At 50.7% G+C, this 26,103-nt stretch overlaps 1 protein-coding gene across 4 annotated transcripts in view; it reads left to right on the top strand.

Annotated features, from left to right (window-relative positions):
* KMT2E (lysine methyltransferase 2E (inactive)) overlaps positions 1-26,103 on the top strand; it is a 2,077,373-nt gene that overhangs the window by 1,507,705 nt on the left and 543,565 nt on the right. For all 4 annotated transcript variants that reach the window (XM_085654164.1, XM_085654162.1, XM_085654163.1 and 1 more), the window contains one exon: positions 11,835-11,979. In XM_085654164.1, the coding sequence (XP_085510290.1) occupies positions 11,835-11,979 (145 nt within the window). The remainder of the gene's footprint in view (positions 1-11,834; positions 11,980-26,103) is intronic.

The raw sequence follows: 26,103 nt of genomic DNA, 5'->3' as shown, positions 1-26,103 counted from the left end.
GCTTTGAAAAGCCATAACATCACATTGATCATATAGGGCACATCCTAAGAGATACAACAGCTCACACCACATAGGGTTTAAGGGCCAAAAACCCACCCACAAAGACACAGCCAGATTCACTGGAATCTTCCTGAAGGAGACAGAATAACCAGCGCGAAAGAACTTTGCCTCCGCCAGACATGCAAACACATTCCAGAAGCACCGGGGGCAGTGCTCGCCGTCCAGCTGTCTGCATTCCTGTGCACTCCAACCACTGTAGCGCTCCCTGTAGCACCATGAGCAGTCAGTGCCTCTCAGACCCGAATCTGCGGACACCTGGGCCAGGTTGGAACAGCTCTTATCTCCTCAGTCCATATATCTCAAGAGAAGGGTGAGGTGTGGAAATGCATGAGGTTCAAACATTCCAAGTGCATCTCCGGCACACTCTGTACCAGTGAAAGGGAGTCCAAGCAGAAGTCTCCGACACTGCAAGGAGCACAGTGATCGAGAGAGCACAGGGTGAGCGAGTGCAAGAGCACAGAGCGAAAGAACGCAGGAGCACAGAGCAAGAGAGAGCAAGAGAGTGCAGGAGCGCAGAGCGAGAGAGAGAGAGCAAGAGAGCTCAGGAGCGCAGAGCGAGAGAGAGAGAGAGAGAGAGTGAGTGCAGGAGCGCAGAGCGAGAGAGAGTGCAGGAGCGCAGAGTGAGAGAGAGAGTGTGTAAGGAGCGCAGAGCGAGAGGGAGAGTGTGCAGGAGCGCAGAGCTTGAGAGGGAGTGTGCAGGAGTACAGAGCGAGAGAGAGAGTGTGCAGGAGCGCAGGGCGATTGAGTGTGTGTTCAGGAGCGCAGGGCGAGAGAGTGCAGGAGCGCAGGGCGAGAGAGTGCAGGAGCGCAGGGCGAGAGAGTGCAGGAGCGCAGGGCGAGAGAGTGCAGAAGCGCAGGGCGAGAGAGTGCTGAAGCGCAGGGCGAGAGAGTGCAGGAGCGCAGAGCGCAGAGCGAGAGAGTGCAGGAGCGCAGAGCGAAAGAGTGCAGGAGCGCAGAGCGAAAGAGTGCAGGAGCACACAGAGAGAGAGAGACTGCAGGAGCGCAGAGTGAGAGAGTGCAGGAGCAAACAGAGAGACTACAAGGATAACATTGAGATCACAGAAAAGGGTATGTACGGAGATGACAAGTGCTTGGAAAAAATCGCAGCCAGTGCGTTACTGCGAAGGGAGGATCAGTTATTTCTTCTTCCGCGCCAGCAAGCGCAGATCCGGAGAATAGGAATTGGAATTTACAGTCTGTGATAAGTTGGACTGTTATATGCTGGTCACTAGTTAAAGTGGCCACCTTGCACCAGTACAATTCGACTCTTATGGTAGATAGGTTTAAGACAACCTTTTAAAGAAAGCTATGCTAGTGGTAGCTGTGGAGAGCAGCCTTCAGGCTAAGTCTAGGAGGAATGTAAAGCAGCTTGTTTTACCTTATAATCTCTTGAATCACTAAATGAAAGGACACCATACAGGTATATATATAAAATATATATGTATTTATTACTAGACACACTCTACTAATCTCTTTATGAGATTAGAAGTCAAGGACATATGCACAAATCAACATTTCACAACAAATTAAGCACTTATATGGCTGTGGCCCTAGGGGCGTACCAGACCATATACTAAAAAAGAGCGACTTCAGAACAGAGAAGGCCTAAGGTCTTCAGAAGCGCTGGGGCCTCACTAATCCACCCAAGGCAGGTAAGTAAAGGACCCACGGGAGACACATGCAGTGTGGGAACACAGCCGCGGATCCCAATAGACTTCAATGGAGCAAGTCTTGGTTGGATTTTTAAAGTTTTAGGATACTTCGGGAGAGTCTACAAGCAAGTCACTTACAGGGTAAGTAGTTCTAGAGCCAACACACACAGGAGCACCGGAGTACTCGAGTTACCTCACCCAGGGAAGCCGGGTGCATAGGTGTCTTTTGGTGTCGGGTCACGGCGTCGTTTTCAATGGGAGCCAAAGAAGACTTGCTGCTTGTGAAGACAGGAGAAGTGTCTGGTGGAATCCAAGGCTGGATTCTGAAGAAAGAAGACCTGAAAGCAGAGGATACAGTGTTCAAAGTCACTTGCCAGTGACCCGGGGCCAGGAAGCTGGATACCCACAGTAGTCGGGTGATTTCAGGTGATCACGGGTGTCTTGACTCTTCAGCCACGAGGTCCAGGAGGCGTCGACGATGACCAGGAGCTGGTTTCGGAGTGTCCCACAAAGTCTGCAGCTTACTGAGGTGTCGGCAACCAAAGTCAGCGGTGCAGACCAGCAGGGTCTGAGGGACTCACCCAGCGAGGGTAAGTCAGGGCAGGCCTGGAGCAACCAGGGGAGCCCTTTGGTTCTGTAGAAAAGTCTTCAGGGGACCCACAAGCCAACCGGCAAGGGATCGCGAAGACGCCTCGGGAGGATTCACTCACCAGGAGCCCACGGTCACTCGGGACGAGGTAGGCCTCTGATTTTCGGAGGAAATCCTGCTGGAGGCTTGGGCCACACATGGTCCAAAGCACAAGTTCGTAGAACGTCGTGAAGGGGTTGCACTCGACAATAGTGCACGGTACCCGGGTATTGCTGTTCCTCGTCACTCGTGGGGTCCACTCGCCTCAGCTTCGCCGGGGACTCACAATGGCCGTCGAGAAGTCAGGAAATCCACTTCCGGGGCTGCAGGGACTTCGGACTCCGGCGGGAGCGGGAAATTTTGCGACCGTTGATGCAAAGTTTTGGTGCCTGCCAAGCAGGGGAGTCACTCCTTGACTCCAAGGGAGATTCTTCAGTCTTCTAAAGGTAGTGGAACATCGAAGGTCCAGGATTCTTCTTCAGAGCGTCGTCCAGGGATATCTAGTTTGCAATGGCAAGGGTTCCCTAACTTATACTAAAAGGAAGGGAGGGACTAGCTCTATGGCCACTCCTATGGGAGGGTCAGGGGAGTGGGTGGCTACACCCACATCCCTTTGTCCAGTTTCGCGCCAGAGCAGAGGCTGGTAGCCCCTGAACCGGTTTGAGCTGGCATATACACAGAGGAGCCTACTGCTCCCCAGTGCAGGACTTCAAAGCACTCTAGGACTGCACCCACCTAGCCCCAATACACTAAATCCTGTCTGGAAGGTGGTTACACCTCCCTGTGACAGGATGCCTATTGCTGGGCCTCCTCCACTGCGAGTTTCGGTCAGCAGCAGGAGGGCAGCCCAGTGTCTGTGCTGGTGGCATCCATTTTGTGATGCCAGGGCTCTTCAGGATTCTACCGTGTTTCCACAGTGGGTACATATCTATCCCTCTGGAAGGGTGGGATCATACTCCCACACCAGTTACTGGTGTGGGGGTATGATTCCAAAGCGTTTGACACCAAACACGACACGTTTTGATGCAGCCATCCCAAAGTTAGCATTTACCGCTAGGTTATAATGCACTTAAGAGTATATGGTTTAACCGCATCCACAAACAGCTACAGAGAATAGACTCTGAGAGCTACAGAGGGGCCCTGCTCATTCAGAGGCACCCCCTCACATGGAAACCAAGCACCCTGCCCTCAGGATTGTTAGGGCCTGCCTTAGGGGTGACTGATAGGTTTATATGTGTGTGTACGGTGAGATATAGGGAACCTATATCTCAGTGAGGAGTGCTAACACTACCTCACCCAGGCTGCAGTAGCAGGCCTGTGGTGTCAGATTTAGTCTGCTTCCCAGGGGGTGGCATAATACATGCTTCAGCCCCTGGTAGGCCTGTGAAGTACATATGCCCTTGGTACCTAAGGTACCATATACTAGGGGCTCATAAGGTACCACAGTATCCAATCTCTAGTGCATCTAATATGCACTCCAAGTTGTTTAGAGAGAACAGAGAGGCTGGGGCCCTGATTAGCAGGGACCCAGCCAGACTATAGCCAGAAACAGTGTAAAAATCAGAAAAAAAGTGGGGGCAACAAAAGTGCAGATCCTACTCTCTGACATAGTCAATACGCAAAAGTCCTATCTTCAACTCTCACAAATGCAGTCCTATCTGGGAGCGACTTTAAACACTCTCACTGCTCTAGCCTCTCCCAATGCAACAAGGGTTCGAAATCTTCGAACTCTATTACTACAATTTCGAACAAACCAATTCTTACCTGTCAGGACTTTCCTGCAACTACAGGAATTATGGCATCATGCATCGCAATAGTGCCTCATGCAAGATTACACATGCGTCCCCCACACAAATGCTTAGCATGTCAGTGGAATAAATCACAGGGTCAATTAACAGATCTATTGTTGGTAGACGGCGCTCCCATCGCTCTCTGCAGTGGTAGAATTCACAAAAGGGCGGCCCTTCATCCGCCCTGTACCACAGATCGTACTAACACCAAACGCATCTCTCACAGGTTGGGGTGCCTATCTACAGAATCTAACAATTCAGGGTCTATGGGACAGCGAGTACAAAATTCTCAACATCAACTATCTAGCACTTCTAGCTGTGTATCTAGCACTAAAAGCTTTTCAGTCTCACCTCGTAGGGAAAGTTGTCCTAGTCCATATGGAAAATAAGACGCCTCTCTCAGACCATTTGGCGTTGGGCAATTCATCTGGCATAGCACCTCCCAGGTGTGAACAATCTAAGTGCCAACCGCCTCAACAGGATGCAGCAACAAATACACAAATGGGAACTTCATCCCCAGGTTCTCCTTCCATACTTCCAAAAATAGGGATTCCCACAAAAAGTTCTCCTTGCCACAGCAGACAACTCAATTTGCACAGACTTCGCCTCCATGTTCCCACACCCTCTATCCAAAGGCAACGCCCTATGGATGAACTGGTCAGGGATATTTGCTTACGCTTTTCCGCCTCTCCCTCTCTGTCCGTTTCTGGTTCGGAAACTCAGGCAAACTTCACTCACACTGATTTTAGTGGCTGCTACATGGGCTCGTCAACCATGGTTCAACACACTGTTAGAACCTATCATTGGTTCAACATCAAAAGCTGCACCTCAATTCCAGCCTTCTCACTCAGAACCATGGAGAAATCTGACACCCAAACCCCAAGAAACTCAACCTAGCAATTTGGCTCCTGAAGTCATAGAGTTTGGATACTTAAATTTACCACCAGATTGTATGACAATTCTTAAAGAAGCAAGAAAACCTACCACCAGCGCATGTTATGCGGCAAAATGGAAGAGTTTTGTTGTATATTGTACCAACAACATTATTAATCCGCTATATGCTTCTATACAAAATATTATTTCTTACCTTATGCATCTACAACAAGCTGGGTTAGCCTATAAATCCATTTGGTTGCACCTTGCAGCAGTAGCCGCATATTTGCAAAACAGAAAACACTTAACCTTGTTCAAGGTTCCAGTAATTAAAGCCTTCATGGAAGGCCTTAAAAGAGTAATACCGCCCAGGGTACCACATGCACCAATTTGGAGCCTTAATATCCTTCTCGCAAGGCTCATGAGTCCACCTTTTGAGCCATTACACATTTGTCCATTACAATTTCTTTCATGGAATGTTGCCTTTCTAATTGCTATCACTTCACTAAGGAGGGTTGGTGAGCTACAGGCATTAACCTTAGAAGAACCCTTCTTTCCACTTCATGAAGATAAAGTAGTTCTTCGCACAAACCCAAAATGCCTTCTGAAAGTGGTTTCTGCTTTTCATATTAACCAATCAGTTGAGTTACCTGTGTTCTTTCCTCAACCTGATTCAGTGGCAGAAATGGCTCTTCACACACTTGATGTCAAAAGAGCACTATTATACTATATCTGAAAGAGACAGTTAGTTATGGATTCCTCACCTTAGAATTACCACCAGGTGTCAAACTGGATCAGGAATTTTGTTTCCTCAGCAGTACCTCTGCGTGTTGATAAGTGACGTGGTCACCGGAATGACGTTGTGGTATCTACTTAGACATCGCCCTCGCGCGCTGACGTCAGCTCTTTCTTTTTCAACGGCAGACAGCGCAGATCAGGACAGAGCGGAACCTTGAGTCACTTTTTGATTCCGTCTTTGCTACTTTTGTCGACACCTTTTTTGAGTCGAACGACTCCTGGTGCACGGAGGGATGTCACGTCGGACCTGCTTCAAGGCTTACGGCTCCTGTCGCAAATTGATGTGGGTTACGGACCCGCACTTCGTGTGCCTTTTGTGCCTGGAGCGCCACCACGACCCGAAGTCGTGCTCCGACTGCCGGGGCCATGAACCCGAAGTCTTTGCGGGGGCGGTCCTGAAATCTTCTCGAGGCCCGGCAGTCTGCTCCACGCCGTTCGAGGTCCTGGTCGATAGGGAGGTCGCGGGACCAGTCGCGGAGCCTCCACCACCACCACCACTCGTCATTGAAGTCTTCGTCTTCTGATAAGTCGAAGCACAAGGAGAAAACAAAGAAGCATTGTCGCTCTTCGCGTTCTCCCTGTCCATCAGCCGACGCGGGAAGCAGACAGTAACCGTCCGGCTCTGCCCACGGAGCCTGTTGGGTCGACTCCGGCCCTCCCTCCCTCACCGGGAGCCGGAGCAACCCCTACCCAGCTTCGAAGCTTCTACTAAGCTTTGCATTCCATCTTTGGGCTGTCTGACTCCGCCGGCGCGCCCTCGGACCCCGCGGACTCGGTTGGGGGCTCTAGGCCTTCGATGTCGGCGGCTTCGGCGCTGCAGGCCCCCAAGGATCCAGGCCTGAATGTGGATCGGCCCCGTCGACCTCGTGACACCTCACCTGGCGCCGAATCCAGTGACGACACTCCTGCCACCTTTGACGCCGGTTGTGTGCCCAGCCGGCGTCGACCCCAGCCTCCCCCTCGATGAGGACATGGAGCCGGACCGATGTCGTCTGACTTAGGGACCGGCGCCGACCGGTACTTTTGTACCCCTGTTCTCCCCTGATGTTTCCTACCGCCCTGAGTGGCTCACAGGAGAGGGTGAGGAGGACTGGGAGGGGTGTGTGGACCCTCTTGTAGACCAGTTGGAGGAACCAGACTGGAGAGAGGAGTCGGGTGAGGCCAGTGGTCTGGATACCTCCCCAGACCTTGGCATGCTATCTCCCCCTACCGTGGCTATGGAGGAGGGCGCATCTTACACAGTGGTGTTGCATAGGGCATCCGAGGCCCCAAACCTCGAGCTTCCTATGGCGGCGATCAGGACTAACCTCCTGACAGAGGTGTTTCAACAGGCAGCGGCCTCCTCGGAGCCCTTGCTGCTGTTCAATGCGGCCCTTACGGACATCCTCTTGGACACTTCGTCCAAGCCCAACACCGGGGCTCCTGTGAACAGGAGGATTGCCCGAAGCCACCGTCCGACCCCAGGCGACCACATTTTCCTCTCTTCACATCCTTCTCAGGAGAGCTTGGTAGTGCAAGGGCACATTCCCTAATGCAGCACCTGATGGTTAATCCAAGAAGCTGGACCACCTTGCGAAGATGTTTTCTTCTTCCAGCTTAGGACTGTGGCTGCTGAACAACGCATGTCTATTGGGCTGTTATTCCCACTCGGTGTGGGACTTGGTTGCGCAGGTGCTGCCACAGTGCCTGATGGAGGCCCGGACTGTGCTCTCCCATGCTGTTGCCGAAGGGAGAGATGCAGCGAAGTTCACCATCCGGTGTGGGCTGGACACGCTAACTCACTGGGCAGGACGATTTACACGTCAGTACATTGAGATGCTACGCCAGGTTGAGGTCCACTGGCTTTTCAGGGGATGTCCAAGCAACACTTTTGGACATGCCCTTTGAGGTCCGTCGCCTGTATGAGGGCCAACTCCTGCAGAATGCAGCTGCAAGAATGCTTTCTGGTACCTTAAAATATGAATCCATCTCGGCGGAAATTAAAAAGTTGCATTGGTTACCTGTCAAAAAGCGAGTATTGTTTAAGGTCCTGTGTGTGGTCCATAAGTCACTTCATGGCATTGGACCTTGTCACTTGATTCAGCGTTTTCATTGGTATATACCTAGAAGATCTTTGCGTTCTTCAGAAGCCAAACTAATTTGTGTACCTTTTGCAAAAAAAGCTAATTGGGGTGGCAGAAGTTTTCTGGTCGCTCTTCCGCTGTCTCTTCGAGGCATGACAAAATTACTGGACTTCAGGAAGGCCTTGAAAACATGGTTATTTAATGCCTAAGGTCCAATTTGTGTCCCCTCTGTGTTCAAGTTTCAGCAGGACATCATACATAGCGCCACAACACCCTCGGGTGACAGTGCGCTCTATAAATGTCAATAACATTAACATTAACAACGTGTTTAAGCGCTTTAAGGATTCTGGGGCTACGGCCAGATCCTTAGGAATCGCTTCCACCTCCCGCCCAGCGCAGTCTGCTTTTCGCCTCTTGTGTGGCTACGGAAAGGGTGCCCCGCCACGTTACTCCCAGAGCCACAGTCCTGCGCAAGCTGTTCAGCCTCTGCGAGGCCGGGGACTTGGGAACCAGAGCTGTGGTTCTGGGGGCCAGCAGGCGGGCCAGTCCACCACAGCCCCCTCTGCAGCAGCCTCCAAACCCTCCTAGTCCGACCTTTCGGGGCTACCAAACGCTAGTGTGCGGCAGGATTCGCCATCACCTCCCTCACTGGCGCACCATCACGTCGGACAGGTGGGTTTTGCAGATAGTCCGATACTACCCCTCCATCCATGCCACGTCATTACCATCGCATGTCGGAGGATCATCTGGCCCTTCCCCAACAGGAAGTTTCGGCACTCTTGGCCAAGGGAGCCATCGAGTGCGTACCTGCCCCAGAAGTAGGTCGTGGTTGCTTTTCCCACTACTTTCTGGTGCCCAAGAAGGACAAAGGCCTGCGTCCTATATTGGATCTCAGGAACGTCAACCGCTTCCTACGGAAGAAGTTCAAAATGTTGACGCTCCCTCAGGTCTTGTCTCCCCTTGAGCCTGGAGACTGGATGGTAGCGTGGGACTTGCAGGACGCTTACTTTCACATCCCCGTCCTGCCAGCCAACCGGCATTACCTGCGGAACACGGTAGGCAACACGCACTTTTATTTTACCGTGCTCCCCTTTGGCCTTACTAGCGCCCTCGGGTGTTCACGAAAGTGATTGCGGCGGTCGCAACTCATCTGCGCAGATCAGGGGTTCCAGTCGTCCCCTATCTCGATGACTGGCTGTTGAAGGCGGGCTCGCCCCAGGCTGTCGTCTCCCACCTACAGACTACAGCCGACCTCCTGCATTTGCTGGGGTTCTCCTTCAACGTGCCAAACTCACACCGACTCCCTCTCAGAAGCTCCTCTTCATCCTGGCGGTTCTGGACTCTATGCATTTTCGGGTTTACCCTCCCGAACAGCGAGTCCGGGATATTCGGGCTATGATTCTGATCTTTCATCCTCTATCGCGGGTTTCGGTCAGGAAGACCCTCCGGCTACTGGGCCTGATTTCCTCCTGCTGGTGGACTATGCCAGATGGCATATGCGGGCTCTGTAGTGGGACCTGAAGTTCCAGTGTTCACAACATGAGGGGAATCTGTCTGGGAGAGACGGAGATCAGAGGCCTCTGGTCTCTGGCGGAGTCTGGGCTTCATACCTACCTTCTGGAGCTTTGGGCGATTCATCTTGCACTCAAGGCATTCCTTTCCTATGTCCGGGGAAGAGTAGTGTAGGTGTTCACGGACAATACCACCTCCATGTGATACTGCAACAAACAAGGCGGGGTGGGGTCGTGGACCCTATGTCAGGAGGCCCTCTGCCTCTGGACATGGCTGAAACATCAGGGCATATCCCTGGTGGTTCAACACCTGGCAGGTTCCCTGAATGCTAAGGCTGTCGAACTCATCGGCAGGTGCATGATGGATCACGAATGACGTCTTCACTCGGAGGTGGTGCAAGGTCTCTTTCAGCAGTGGAGAGAGCCTCGGTTGGATCTAGTCGCCAAGAACCACCTGGCAGGTTCCCTGAATGCTAAGGCTGTCGAACTCATCGGCAGGTGCATGATGGATCACGAATGACGTCTTCACTCGGAGGTGGTGCAAGGTCTCTTTCAGCAGTGGAGAGAGCCTCGGTTGGATCTAGTCGCCAACGAAGAGAACGCGCAATGTCTGCAGTTCTGCACGTTGGAATTTCCAAGGCGGCACGCGCTAGTCAACACTTTTCGTCGCGAGTGGAGTTGCGGTCTTCTATATGACTTTCCACCTATATCACTTCTGCCCAGAGTGCTGACGAAGATCAAGAGCGACCGGGTCCAAGTCATTCTTGTAGCTCCGGATTGGGCACGAAGAGTCTGGTATCCTGAGCTGCTCAACATGGCCATCGATTCTCCGATCCGACTGCCTTTGCGGGAGGATCTTCTGTCACAGCATCAGGGGACGGTCCACCATCCAAATCTGTCCAGCTTCCACCGCCTTGCGTGGAGATTGAGTGGTGGCAGTTGATGTCGTTTGACCTGCCTCCTGAAGTCTGCGATGTTATCCTGGCAGCCAAGCGACCCTCCACTAAGACGGTATACGCCTGCCGATGGAACAAACTTGTGGCATGGTGCACAGCAAAGGCTGTGGATCCCCTTTCAGCCCCTCTTTCTGAGGTTCTCTTGTTCCTCCTTTCTTTGGCCCAGCAGGGCTCTGCTCTGAGCACTCTAAAGGGCTACCACTCGGCCATTTCCTGATCAGCCTTCTCTTTTCAAGTCCCCTGTTGTATATAGATTCCTTAAGGGCATTACTCATCTTTTTCCTCCTGTTCCCTTCGTAATTCCCCAGTGGGACTTGAACTTGGTTCTTACCTATCTTATGTGCGCTCTCTTTGGGCCACTACATAACTGTCCTCTCAGGCTTCTCACTTTAAAATCTGCCTTTCTGGTGGCCATCACCTCTGCACGCAGGGTGAGTGAGCTACAAGATCTTTCTTCCAAGCCTCCCTTTCTGGCTGTCCATCCGGACAAGGTCGTCCTACGAACTAGACCTTCCTTTCTTTTAAAGGTGATTACTTCTTTCCACATTGGCCAAACCATCACTTTGCCCACCGAAAAGTCGCGCCGTGCACAAACATACCATCTCCAGGTGGGTCATTATGTCCATCAAAGCCTGCTATTCTTTGGCAAAGAAGTAGCCTCCAGTGGGACTGCGCGCCGATTCCACCAGGGCGATGGCAGCTACCACTGCTTTGGGATGAGGAGTCCCCCTAAATGACATCTGTCAGGCAGCTACGTGGGCATCGTTGTACACATTCACCAAACACTACTACCTGGACAGCCATGTCCGGAGAGACGGCTTCTTTGGCCATTCTGTTCTCCAGGACTTTCTGGTGTGGACTTAGTTCGCAGACCCACCTCCGGGGTTGGTATTGCTGGGGTATCTATTCTAAGGTAAGGAATCTATAACTAACTGTTTCTTTCAGATGAACAAGTTACTTACCTTCAGTTACGATATATACGTATGAAACATAGTTTAGTTATAGACTCCTTACTGCCCCACCTATCCTCCCCGTTCTGCGAAATGATTTGTAGGGTTAAGGATATCCTTTCAGGGCCCTAGTTTTGTGCACCAGTTTTCAGTGTCTTGCATGGCTCTGCGTTTCTGGCGCAGAGAGTGGTGTACAGAATTGACGTCAGCGCGCTAAGGCGGCGTCTAAGTAGCTATCACAACGTCATCCCGGTGACACGACGCTGACGACAGACACTGAGCCGACCGACGCCACCTTCCGAGGCACAGAGGTACTGCTGACGAAAAAACTTTCCAGTTCCAGTCAGACGCCTGGGGGTAATTCTAAGATAAGTAATCTATAGCTAGCTTATGTTTCTTACTGTTATATCGTTACCGAAGGTAAGTAACTTGTTCATTACCAAGGTCATGGAACTTGGACATTACATCAACTAAGGCAACATAGTGGTTTTTGTAAAGCTATTTATTTTTTTGTCTTATTTTTTTATAAATTGCTTTTTTTTTATTACTCCAGAGGTGGTTGAAGCAGGCTTTGGAAGAAGAACATTCAAAAATGATGGATCTGTTTGAGTCACCTTCTCAAGAAAGGTCATTAAGCCCAGTGATCTATTGTGATGAAAAAAGTCCAATATTATGGAACAGCGGCTGTCCTCTTTCAGGTAATTGTTAATTTAGTTTTACTTTAAGCCATAAGGGTCACATGTATCAAGCAATTTTGCATTCCCAAATGGACCAATTTGCAGAATCGGCCTGTTTGATAATTAAAAAAACCTGGTGTCCCTTCCAAATAGCGAATCGCAGCGGTATGTATGAATGTTTTATGACAGTGAATGCGGTTGCAAAACATTCGCAATTTACCACCAACTTCAAGGGACCCCTTCCTCTTTGCGAATGGTTGTAAAAACGTTTTTTCAAGAGCAGGCAGTGGTCTCATGGATCACTTGCTGCTCTTAAAAAATAAAAAGAAAACGTAACTTTTTTTTTTTTTGTGTGTAACCAGCCCGTTTTCTTTGGAGTAAAATGGGCTGCATTTAAAGAAAAAGATTGCTTTATTTAAAAGTAATCAAGGACATGGTGGTCTGCTGACTCCAGCAGGCCACCATCCCCGTGATTGTAGAGATTCCGAGGGGGTCACAAATTGCGATCTACCTAATTAATATTAATTAGTCCGGTCGATTTGCGACCCACTAGGAATCGCTAAGTGAAACTCTGAGTTTCACATATTTGTAATTGCAATTGCCTAATTGCAATTTTTTTTTTAAATAGAAGAGGCCATTTAATTATAAACATAGTGATTTAAGTTGAATCATTTGATCAAAAAGTAAGACTGTTCTATTTCTATATAGTCAACATTTATCTGAAAGAGACTGTAGTTTTAGATTCCTTACTTTAGAATTACCTCCAGGTGTCAGACTGGATCCGTTTAAATTTTTTCGTAGCAGTACCCCTTTCATCTCGGTAGGTGGCGACGGCCAACTCCGCGTCGCCAGGATGATGTTGCGGTGTCTGCCTAGATGCCGCCCCTGCGCACTGACGTCAGTTCTTTCTTTTTTCACTCCAGCCAGCGCAAATCCGGAGAGAGCGTGCCCCTTAGTCTTTTTTTACTAACCCTTTTTCGACTTTTGTCGATGCTTTTTTCGAGTCTTCGACTCCTGGTGCACGAGGGATGTCCCATCGTTGGACCGGTTTTAAGCCCTTTGACTCCTGTCACAAATTGATGTCTGTCACCGGTCGGTACCTCGTGTGCCTTTGGTACCTGGAACGCAACGATGATCCGAAGTTGTGATCCGACTGCCAGGCCATGAACCCAAAGTCTTTGCGGGAGCGGTCCCGAAAGCTTGTGGATGCCCGACAGTCCGCTCCGCTCTGTTCGAGGTCCCCGTCGGGAGGAAGGTCGCGTGACCGGTTGCGGAGTAATCACCATTCCTCCTTGAAGTCTTTGGACTCCTCCGGTAAGTCAAAGCACAAGAAGGCGAAGAAGCATTGTCACACTTTGCCTTCTCCCCTGTCCGTCGGCCGACGCGAGGCGGGACCCAGAGCATTGTCACTCTCCGGATCCATCTTCCGAGTCACCTGGGACGGCTCCATGCTTCCCTCCCTTTCCTGGAGCTGGAGTGTTCCCTGTCCAAGTTCGTGCCTTTTACGAAGTGCTCCATAGCATTTTTGGGCAGCCCTACTCCTCTGGCGGGCCTTCGGGACCCCCGTACTCTGCTGGGGTCCCTTGGCCTTCGATGCCGGCGGCACCGGCCTCTGCGCCGGAGGGCCCCAGTGGATCCATGCCTGAGTCCGGATCAGCGCCGGTCGACCTCACGGTACGTTCCCCGGCACCTAGTGACGAAGCCCCCGATGCCGGTTGTGCCCCCAACCAGTCGACCCCAGCCTGACTTGGACCCGGTGCAGGACTGGCACCGGAGGGTACTTTTGTACCGCTGTTTATCCCTGACGTTCCCTATCGCCCCAAGAGGTAGCCAGAGGAAGGGTGAGGAGGACTGGGAGGGGTCAGTTGACCCTCTAGCAGACCAAATTGAGGAGCCGGACTGGCGAAAGGAGTTGGGTGATGCCAGTGGTCTCGATGCATCCCCATACCTTGGTATGCTTTCTCCCCCTACCGTGACTACGGAGGAGGGGGCTTCCTATGCTGTGGTGTTGCGTAGGGCGGCTGAGGCCTTGGGCCTCGAGCTTCCTACGGTGGCTGTCAGGACCAACCTCCTGACTGAGATGCTTCAACCAGCAGCAGCCTCTTCGGAGCCCCTTCTGCCTTTTAATGGGGCTCTCACTGACATCCTCTGGACACTTGGTCCAAGCCCAGCACAGGGGCTCCTGTGAACAGGATGATTACCCGACACCACCGCCCGGCCCCGGCTGACCCACTTTTCCTCTCCCAACACCCTACCCCTGAGAGCTTGGTGGTCCAAGCCTCATCCTCAAAAGGCACATTTCCTACTGCTCCCCCAGATAGGGAATCCAAGAAGCTGGAACATCTTGGGAAGAAGATGTTTTCTTCCGCCAGCTTATGACTGCGGTCGGTGAACACCAGATGTTTCTTGGGCAGTTATACACATACGGTGGCGCAAGTGCTGCCACAGTGCCCGGATGAGGCACGGGCCGTGCTCACCCGTGCTGTTGCTGAGGGTCGAGACGCAGCTAAGTTCACCATCCGGTGTGGGCTGGATACTGCTGGGTAGGACGGTATCCACGTTGGTAGCCCTGCAGCACTACGCCTGGCTGAGAAAGTCTGGCTTCTCTAGGGATGTCCAATCCACACTTTTGGACATGCCCTTTGATGGCCGTCGCCTGTTTGGTGACAAGGCAGACAACGCGCTCGAGGGCTTCAAGGACTCTAGGGCCACTGCCAGATCTTTGGGCCTCGCAGCAGCTTCTCGCCCTATGCAGTCTGCCTTTCGCCCCTTTCGTGGCTACGGAAGGGGTGCACCACCACATTCCGCCCGGAGCCACAGGTACGCGCAAGCTACTTAGCCTATGCGTGGCCAGGGACGTGGGATCCAGCATCGTGCGTCTGGGGGCCAGCAGGCGGTCCAGTCTACCAATGACCCCCCTCACCCTTGCAGCAGCTTCCAAGCCTTCCTAGTCCGACTTTTCATGACTGTGCTGCTGGCTCCGCCATCACCTCCCCCACTGTTACAGCATCACGTTGGACAGGTGGGTTTTGCAAATAGTCCAAAGGGGATACTCCCTCTCGTTCGAGACTACCCCTCCCTCCATGCCTCCAACACTTCATCGCATGTTGGAGGATCACTTGGCCCTTCTTCGTCAGGAAGTTACAGCTCTATTGGCCAAGGACACTTTCGAACGAGTCCCTGTGCCAGAAGTAGGTCATGGTTGCTACTTCCACTACTTCCTGGAACCCAACAAGGACAAAGGCCTGCGTCCTATCTTAGACCTCAGGGACATGAATCTCTTCCTCAGGAAGGAGAAGTTCAAAATGTTAACCTTGGTTCAGGTCCTGTCTGCCCTCGACCCTGAAGACTGGATGGTAGCATTGGACTTGCAGGACTCTTATTTTCACATCACCGTCTTGCCTGCCCACCGGCGTTATCTATGGTTCATGGTACGCCACGAGTATTTTCAGTTTACCGTGCTCCCCTTTGGCCATACTAGCGTCCCTCGGCTGTTAAACAAAGTGATGGCGGTGGTCGCAGCTCATCTCTGCAGATCAGGGGTTCCAGTCTTCCCCTGTCTTGACAACTGACAATTGAAGGCAGGCTCGCCCCAGGCTTTTGTCTTCCACCTTCAGACTACGGCGGACGTCCTTCATTCACTGGGGTTCACTATCAATGTCCTGAGGTCGCACATGATTCCCTCTCAGAATCTCCTTTTCTTCAGGGCAGTTCTGGATACAGTGCACTTTCGGGCCTATCCTCCTGAACAGCAAGTCCAGGATATTCGGGCTATGATACCGATGTTTCAGCCTCTCTCTCGGATTTCGGTGAGAATGACTCTGAGGCTGCTGGACCTCATGGCCTCCTGCAGGTAGCTCATGCCAGATGGCTTATGCAGACTCCACAGTGGAACCTGAAGTTCCAGTGGGCGCAGCATCATTGCATTCTTTCCGATGTTGTCCAGATCTCGGGAGGGGACTGTGAGTCATTTGCAGTGGTGGCTAACAAATCAGGATTGGCAGATCCCTCTCCCTTCCCCAATCAGAGTTCACAGTGGTGACGGATGCGTCACTCCTGGGATGGGGTGGCCACATGGGAGAGGCGGAGATCAGAGGTCTCCACATCAACCTTTTGGAGCTCCGGGCTATCCGTCTCGCACTGAAGGCATTCCTTCCTTCTGTCAAAGGAAGAGTAGTGCAGGTGTTCACGGACAACACCACCACCATGTGGTACTGTAACAAAAAGGGCGGGGTGGGGTCATGGACCCTATGTCAAGAGGCAAAGCTGGAACATCAGGGCATATCCCTGGTGGTTCAACACCTGGTGGGTTCCCTGAACGCTGGGGGGAACGAACTCAGCCGCCTGTGCATGAGGTATCACGATTGGTGTCTTCACTCGGAGGTGGTGCAAGGTCTCTTTCTGCAGTGGGGAGAGCTTTGTTTAGATCTATTTGCCACTAAAGTGAACGTGCAATGTCAGCAGTTCTGCACGTTGGAGTTTCCAAGGCGACACTCGCTCGGCCACGCCTTTTGTCGCAAGTGGAATTGCGGCCTCCTGTAGGCCTTTCCGCCTGTACCACTTCTGCCCAGAGTGGTGAACAAGATCAAGTGCGACCGGGCCCAAGTCATTCTTGTGGCCCCGGACTGGGCGCAAAAAGTCTGGTACCCCGAGCTCTTGAGCATGACCATCGATCCTCCGATCAGACTGCCTCTTCGGGAGGATCTTCTGTTGTAGCAGCAGGGGACGGTTCTCCACCCGAACCTGTCCAGCCTCCACCTTCTTGCGTGGAGATTGAGCGGCGACAGTTAACAGCTTTCAGCCTTCTTCACGAAGTCTTTAACATCATCTTGGCAGCCAGGCGTCCCTCCACCAAGACGGTATACGCCTGTAGATTGAAGAAAATTGTTGCATGGTGCATATCAAAGGCTGTGGATCCCCTTTGTGCCCTCCTTTCAGATGTTCTCCTCTGCATTCTCTGACTCTGCTATTGGCACTCTAAGGCTATCTTTCTACCATTTCGGCCTTTCTTCGAATCCTGATTAGCCTTCTCTTTTCAAGTCCCCTATTGTAGACAGATTTCTGAAAGGCATTACTCATCTCTTTCCTCCTTCTCCTTTCGTAATGCCCCAGTGGGATTTGAATCTTGTACTTACTTATCTAACGTTTGCTACCTTTGAACCACTACATAATTGTCCTCTTTGTCTTCTTTCTTTAAAGACTGCTTTCCTGCTTGCCCTCACCTCTGCTCGCAGGGTGAGTGAGCTTCAGGCACTGCCTTCCAAGCCTCCCTTTCTTACTGTTCATCTGGACAAAGTGGTCTTTTGCTATTGGCCTTCTTTTCTGCCCAAAGTGGTACCTCTTTCCACATATGTCAGACCATCACATTGCCCACCTTCTTCCCGCTTCCGCACCTTTCCAAAGAGGAGGAAAGACTCCACCATCTGGACCCAAAACATGCGCTGTCCTTCTACATTGACCGCACTAAAGAATACCGGGTGGACGATCAACTGGGTGGGTTATGTGGGCGCCAAGTAATGTCGGGCCGTGCACAAACGTACCATCTTTCGATGGGTTGTCCTATGCATCGAGATCTGTTATTCTTTGGTGAAAAAGGAACCTCCAGTAGGACTGCGTACTCACTCCACAAGGGCGACAGCAGCCACTACTGCTTTGGGACGTGGAGTTCCGCTGGTTGACATCTGCCAGGCAGCCACGTGGGCATCCCTGCACACATTCACTAGACATTACTACCTGGCCAGCCAAGTCCAGAGACGGCTTCTTTGGCTGTTCTGTTCTCCAGGACTTTCTGGTTTGAAATTAATTTGCAGACCCACCACCGGGGTTGGAATTGCTGGGGTATCTATTCTAAGGAAAGGAATTTATAACTATGGTCACTTTCAGATGAAGAAGTTACCTACCTTCGATAACAATGTATCTGTAAGAGACATTTGTAGTTATAGATTCCTTACCGCCTTACCCATCCTCCCCATTCAGCGAACTGACTTCTAGACATACGGACTCACTTCTAGGGCCCTAGTTATGTGCACCAGTGGTCAGTGTCTTGCATGGCCCTGCACTTCTGGCGTGGAAAGTCGTGCCAGAACTGATGTCAGCGCACAGGGGTGGCATCTAAGTAGACACCGCGACGTCATCCCGGAGACCAGGACGCCGATGACGGACGCAGTGTCGACCTACGCCACCTACCGACGCGCAGGGGGACTGCTACTAAAAAACGTCTCCAGATCCAGTCTGACTCCTGGGGGTAATTCTAAGGTAAGGAATCTATAACTACAGATGTCTCTTACAGATACATTGTTACAGAAGGCAAGTAAGTTGTTCATTTGTCTACTAGCTCATTCACAGATGAATCTGCCATGCTTCCTTAAGTGAGCAATAACATGCTCTCTTTTGGTGGCCCAAAAGATAGGTGAATGGACCTGCTTCCTCCTACTGAGGGGTCCATTTGTAGGCACTCTTCAAAACCTAGTCGTAAGTAAAAAGCGTCTGGATAGTTCAGATATTCGCCCAGTGCAGGCCTTTTAGCCCCAGTAAAAGCAAGCACTGTTCTAATGTGGTAGATACCTTAGTTCAGGGGACAAAAGAGAAGGCTCCTCAGAAGTGGCAAAGAAAACTCTAAAAAGGGAGTATTCAGATTCAAAGCATCGTTCTGAAGAGATGCCATCAATGTTGCACACAAATATCATTTACTTTTTTTCCGCACATTCCGTTACAGATCTGGAGCTAGCTCCCTCGTCTATCAGGTTTTGACAGAGCCTTTTCTAGATTGTTTTTCCAGTGTGCAAGGGACTTGTCCTTAAACCCTGTAAAGATTGCCAGAAGCAGATGTTCGTGACGGACCCCCCTGAGGTCTGTCTCTGGTCTCTCAGCTCCAAACACCATTCAACGTTGTGCAATGAGTGTGCAAAGATGAATCTAAAGGCTATTCTCAACTGCAAGCCCTAACTTTATATTGTGCAACATTGACAGAAGAAGGTGGGCCATCCTGATCGAAGAAGATGGTGTGGAATCTGTGGATGTCCTCTCTTTTCACATGTCATTCTCACAAATATTAATTTTTGAAGTCCAGACCATCGGGTGAGTCAGTGAAATCTAAGAAGCACAAAACGTTGAAGTGTACCCATCGTTCTGCAACTCCCATCATGTGGAGTCACGGGACTCACTCTGCATTTCCATTCTCTGGTCCGGATTTCAGAGGCTCAGAGGCGACACTGTAACAGCTCCACAAGTTCAAGGAGCCCAAGCGTATCCCTCTGGAGCGCCTTCAGGCCCTAAGAGCCCGTGGTGGCCTCCAGTTGGTCTACCTCTGGGTGATTCATCCCAGAAGCCACCCGAGGTCACCCCCGGCTTCGAGGTTTGCACCAACGCCTTTTGCGGCACCACAACCCTCCTCAGCCCTGAGCGCCAATGACGACACCAACTACGCTGGCTCTGCAGAGAGAGACGATTGTCATTTCGAACTGCGAAGTGTACTCAGAACTACTGCCACCGAAATTGCATCAACCTCTTTTAAACTTACATTCTGTTCTTGAGTCGCTTCCACAGCTATATCATGATGTTACCGATGATGACAATGACACTAGCAATATCTGTGATTACAAAAGCCTCTTCTCACCCTTACCACATGTAGCTACTGAAAAATCTGCCTCCTTTGCAACACTCATTTGGAGAACAGCAGAAGTCTTAGACCTCACTCTACCCACTAAGGAGGTGAAATCCCATGTCTCACATAGGTCCTTCCTCCAAGACAAACAGATCTGTAGTCTTTCCTGCCATTTAAAAAGGCAGTCAGTGACACATGGTTGGGCACCTGGGCAGAACCAGGATATTGCCCTCCTGTAAAAAGGCATATTGCAAAATAGCACATGTCTGCTCCAGGGCACCCTGACTTTCTCCTTCAACAACCCTCCCCAGAACGTCTGGTGGTACATACCTCCACCAATTAATTGAATACCAACTAATTTCTGACCACCCAACCAGAGAGAGAGTCGAAGCTCTAGGAGGCGTTCAGTAAGAATGTTCTCCTCAGCCAGCCTTGCCCTTAGTTCATTGAACATCAGCTGCCTCATAGGTAAATGCTCCCATGTGTTACACAACATGGTGGTGGAGATCTTGCCAGCCATCTCGGATGACATGTGGCCCAACCTGCAGTGCCTTATCCGGCCAAATCATACAAAGCACTCCATTAGATTTGATTTGGATTCTACCAACTGCTTGGGTAAGGCAGTTGGGACCAGTGTGGCACTTTGGTGCCACTCTTGGATTCGTTCCACCGGTTTATTGAACGGCATCCAACAGTTGCTCATGGGTATGCCATTTGATGGCACTCGTTTCTTTGGAAGCATAGCAGACTCAGTCCTGGAGCACTTAGTAAGGCAACAGCTCGCTCTCTTGTATTTGCTTGGCCAGCGCAGTAATTCCCCCAACAGTTTTGCCCATTTCGAGAGTTCGGAAGAGGTTACCAACAGAGGCAGCGCCAAACCTTGCCTCAACAACAGCTCAACCAAGCCTTTCATGGTAGAGGCCGGAGAGCCAGCTGTCAGCGTCCGGGCCCCAGGAGCAGTCTACTACCCAATCCACACCCTCCCCCTCTGCAGCCTCCATAAATTCACTTTCAGTTGATTTTTGCGGTGCATGATTGCCTAGTAGGAGGTTTCCTTTCATCTCCCCAGGTGGAGGAGCCTCACATCTGACCAGTGGGTGCTCCAGAATTGTGCAAAATGGTTACTCCCTTTACTCTCTGTCACCCCCTCCCGTCATGTGTCCAAAACCTCAACGCCTCTCGGAGGACCACCTGTCCATAGTCGGAGGAAAAGTTCAAACTCTCTTGTCCAAGAGATCCATAAAGAAGGTGCTGTCATCATAGATCGTGACTGGTTGTAATTCCTATTACTTTCTGCTGTAGGAAAAAAAGATGGAGGTCCCCGCCTTATCCTCGATCTTCACTCTGTGAAATTCTTTCATCAGAAGGACAAGTTCAGAATGGTCACCTTGGCCCGGGTCCTGTCTGCGCTATATCCAGGAGACTAGTGGTGGCATTGGATCTGCAGTATGCCTATTTACACATTTCCATCCTTTAATCCCAGACGCTAGCTGCGGTTTCAGGTGGACCGATAGCGCATTCAGTTCTTGGTGTTCTCCTTTGGTCTCAACCAGTGCACCTAAGGTGTTCACAAAGGTGATGGTGGTGGTCACTGCGCACCTGCTGAGGTTGGGCATAACAGTCTTCCCATATCTTGACAACTGGCCTACTGAATGCAGGCTCACCTCAAACAGTTGTAAGCCATCTCCAGACGACAGCTGACCTGTTGACATCATTGGGTTTTTTCATCTTCCTGCCACAGTCACTTCACAACTGCTTCCCTTCATTGGAGCGATCCTGGACACAGTGCTCTTCCGAGCCTTCCCTCCGCCTCAATGAGTCCAGGACATTCGCTATGATCCTGATTATTCTACCTTTGACCTGGGTCTTAGTGAAAGCAGCTCTGAGGCTTCTTTGTCTCTTACATCCTGCTTGTGGACCACGCCAGGTGGCACGTGTGCACTCTGGAGTGGGATCTGAAATATCAGTGTGCTAAACGCCAAGGCAACCTTTTGGGTTACATCCAGGTGTTAGAGGACACAGTGGAAAATCTGCATTGGAGGCTGCTGGACCCCAATTGGACCGACTGAAGACCCCTCTCCCTGCTTCACCCAGAGTTAACAGTAGCTATGTATGCATCTTTGCTGGGTTGGGAGGTCATCGGGGATAGTCGAAGATCAGAGGGCTCCAGTGGAAGCTTATCTCCAAATCAACTTGTTAAAGTTGCAAGCAATTCGCTTGGTGCTAAAGGCTTTCCTTCCTTCCATCAAGGGGGAATAGATATAGGTTCTCAAAGTCAACCCCACCGGTGTTACTGCAACAAAAAGGGTGGAGTAGGGCTCTGGGTCCTGTACCAGGAGGCTTTGTGCCTCTGGAAGTAGCTAAATTGTCCGGGCATTTCCTTTGTCATACTGCACAGGATCTTTAAATACGAGGGCAGACAAACTCAGCCGACATTGCCTAGTTGATTATGAATGGCAGCTACACACTTCTGCTAAAAAAGGGAGAATTCTGGCTTCATCTTTTCGCCCCTACAGAGAACATGCAGTGACCAAGCATTTGCGTGTTGGAGTTTCCTATGTAACACCAGCTTGGAAACGTCCTTGTCTTCTGATGGGAGCTCTCACGTACCCCTTCCCGCCTCAGGGAAATCAGGGAACATCAGGCCCAAATCATCCTAGTAGCTTAGGAATGGGTGACGAAAGTGTAGTACCCGAACCTTCTGACCATGAGCATCTGTCCTCTAATCTGGCTGCCCCTTTGAAAGTACCTCCCGTTAATGCAGCTGGGCAGGGTCCTGCACCTGCGTCTGCACAACCTACAACTCCATGCATGGAAAATGAGTGGAGACAATTGATGTCTTTCAATCTTCCTCCCGAAGTAGTTGGTGTCATCTTGGCAGCCACTCGTCCCTCTACCAAAACTATTTATGCAGGACACTGGGAGGAGGTTGTTGTATAATGCTCCTCCCGCAACATCAGCCTCTACATACACAGTTAGCTGACATACTGTTATTTTGTTAAAGGTTACTCATCAGCCCTTTCAGCTTTCTTAGACTTTCCCAATTAGCCATCATTATTTAAATCACCTGTTGTGATTTGCTTTTTGAAAGCGTGATTCATATGTTCCCGCCAACACATTTTAGGATTTTCTCTGTGGGATCTTAATTTGGTCCTTATCTGTGCTTCGTTTGAACCAACGCACAGCTGTTAGCTCTGCCTTCTGAGGTTAAAGACTGCTGTGCTAATATTGATCACCCAACCAGAGAGAGAGTCAAAGCTCTAGGAGGCGTTCAGTAAGAATGTTCTCCTCAGCCAGCCTTGCCCTTAGTTCATTGAACATCAGCTGCCTCTTAGGTAAATGCTCCCATGTGTTGCACAACATGATCACGTCACTTCGTGGGTGAGTAGAAAGCACTGTCTAAGGGAGCACTAGATCAGGCCTCGCATTACAGGTTATAGCTGTTGTTTTTTTACCCTTCAGAAAGAAATCAAGCTAGTGGAGGTAGATACAGATTCTTCAGCAACTAAACAAGTTCCTCAAAAACAATCATTTCATATGGCTACAGTAGAAGTCCTTTAGCTCCTGGAAGAAAGTGATTACATGACATTCTTAGTATCAATATTCTCACATCCCCATTCACTCCAAACATAGGAAATATTTGTGATTAGATGTGGCCAATTGCCACTATCAATTCAAAGTCTTCCCATTTGGTCTAAAATCATCCTTTACATATTTACTAAGTGCATGACTCCGGTAGCATCATACCTAAGGTAAATTGTTTCCCCGTCTTGCTGACTCGCTGGTATATGGTTGCTCTTTTCAATTACCGAAGCACGTACTAAAGCTTGTCTCCCTACTAGGGATTGCTCCTAACCAGGACAACACATCTCTTTTAAATACCACAGAACACAAAGCCTTTCCTTCCAAAGAAAGCTAATAACAAAGACAAATTTAGTCAGCAAAAAAAGACAGTCTGCTTCAGATTGTCAACTCAAAACCTTTAACCCTGTAATCCTATTTTGACACCTATATATGAAGCCATTTCAAGAGGAGCTCAACACTCAATGGACAAGAAGTCGAGGTTCCTTTGACGAACTCTTCAAAAGTCATTCCAGAAATGAAAGCAGTAATAACATGGTTGATTCGAAAGCAAAACATAGCTACAGGACTGACTTTTTGTAGGAGGATGCACCTTGCACTAATCTAGACAACCCTTATGGTGAATTTAGTGGTCTTTGATAACCAAAGAAAGCTCTCAAACTGGTTGCTGTGGAGAGCAACCTTCAGGCTTATCTTGAAGGAGTGTAAAGCAGCTGGTTTCACCACGGTTAATCGACAGTGTAGATTAAATGAAAAAGAAGCACACCGTGTTTATGAAAATAAGTCTATTTATTACACAACACTATCACTAGTACATTGGTATATCTCCTAGCTGGAGATATCAATAATACACATGGAAATACTCAAAAGAAATCCGGTAAGAAGCACAAATATACACTGGTCTCCAGCGGAGACCAAACCATGTATCGGAAAGAGACACGTTAGTGATAGATTCCTTATCTTAGAATATCCCCAGGCGTCAGACTGGATCCGGAATTTTTTTTGTAGCAGTACCCCTGCACGTCAGTAGGTGGCGTCGTGCGGCTCCACGTCCGTCACTGGCGTCGTAAGCGCCGAGATGACGTCACGGAGTTCTTTCTTTTTCCGCGCCAGCAAGTGCAGATCCAGATAGAGCACGTACTTTAGTCACTTTTTGCCTACTCTTTTGAGACTTTTGTCTCTCCCTTTTTTCTCCTGGTGCACGTAGGGATGCATGGATTTAAGTCCTGTGGGGCCTGCCGTCACAATATGTCGGTGGCGGACCCCCATGATGTTTTCCTCTACTGCCTGGAGACCGACCACGACTCCCGGGACTGTCGGGCCATGGCCCTGAAGGCATTGAGGGAGCGGCGCTGGAAACTGCTGGAGGTCCGGCACTCGTCCCAACGCCGCTCCAGGTTCAGGGACCGCTCGCGGGGCCGCAGTCGTCACTCCTCAGGCTCCAAGTCTTCGCCCTCGGATTCCGGTAAGCGACGACATAAAATGAAGTCGAAGAAGTGTGTTTGCTTTCCGACGTCCCCCCGTCTGTCCTCGGATGCGAACGAGGGGGACAGGGGTTCTTCCCCTGCGGCTCCCTTGGGGCCTGGGAGTCCCGCGGCCTACCCGCCTTACCCGGGTCCGTCGGCGACTCCCGAACCGGTGCAAGAGTTTCTTGACACCATGGACCGCCTTTTAGGCCTCGGGCTCCCACCGGCGCGCCTTCGGGCCCCGCGGTCCCGTGTCCAGATCCTGTTGGCCCGTCGGCGCCGCCGGCGAATCCAGCTTCGGCGCCATAGGATCCTACGCTGTTGGCTCCGGCCCCGGTGCTACGAGGTCCGGCGCTGCCGGCTCTGGCCCCAGCACCGCCCTCAGCTCCGCCTCCGGTGCCGCAGTGGGTGCCGTTCGTTCCGCCCTTGCCCCGGTTCCAGGACCATTTCGTTACTGCCTGGGATCCGCATTGGGACACGACGCCGGCCCAACCCCGGCCAGCGCTGTTCACGGTGCCGTTTCCGACGCCGTTTATCCCTTCTCCGGCTCCGGCTCTACCGCTGCGGTTGGTTCCTCCTGCGACGGAGGTGGAGGATGACTGGGAGGGGTCCGAGGACCCTCTTGCCCGTCAGTCTGACTCCGAGCAGGACTGGGTGGACGATCTGGAGGTCGCCGGCGACCTCAATGTCTCTTCTGACCCAGGGTTAGCCTCTCCCCCGCCTACAATGGAGGAGGGCGCTTCCTGTGAGAAGTTGGCCTGATATATGATGTCACTAGTTCTAGTGTACACCTTGTATCAGTCCAAACAACCCTTATGGTGATTGGTTGTAAAGTCAACCTTATAGACCAGCTATCCTAGTGGTAGCATGGACAAGAGCAGTCTTAGGCTAAACTCTGTATGGCATGTGAAGCCAGCTGTTATACCATTTGCAACCCCTTGAATACCAAATGAAAGGACACCACAGCAGATATATTATAAAAATAGAATGTATTTATTCTAGTCAAAATACCCTCAGCACTCTTTGAGATTCGAGGTAAGTACAACACAGTCTTATTTAAGCATACATAAGTCACACAGGTAAGTAATACAGTTAGGCCCTAGGGGCCACGCAAACCATATACTAAGTAAGTGGTATAAGAACCACTGTCACAAACACAGGTTAGGCCTAGGCCTAGGGAATCAGTGGGAGGCCCACGGGATTCAGGTGCAGAGTGGAAACTCAATGCGTAAAAGTCGATAGAAATAGTAATGTATAGAAATTAAGAGTTTTAGGACACTTCGGAAAGAACTAGGATAGAGACTTGGAAACTAGACACTAGGATAGTCAATACCCTTGTGAGCACCGGAGTACTCAAGTTACCTAGCCCACGGGCTGGGGGTGCATAGGTGTGAACTTGCGTCGGGTTTCGTCGTCGACTCCTATGGATGCCTGAAGAAAAGATGATGACAGGCAGTCAGTGAAGAGTGTCCGGTGGATTCCAAGGATGGAATC

Source organism: Triturus cristatus, chromosome 4_1 (genome assembly GCF_964204655.1).
Source record: "Triturus cristatus chromosome 4_1, aTriCri1.1, whole genome shotgun sequence".
Taxonomy (NCBI): Eukaryota; Metazoa; Chordata; class Amphibia; order Caudata; family Salamandridae; genus Triturus; species Triturus cristatus.
Note: the sequence above shows the minus strand (reverse complement) of the source record. Positions and strands in the feature narration are given on the sequence as shown.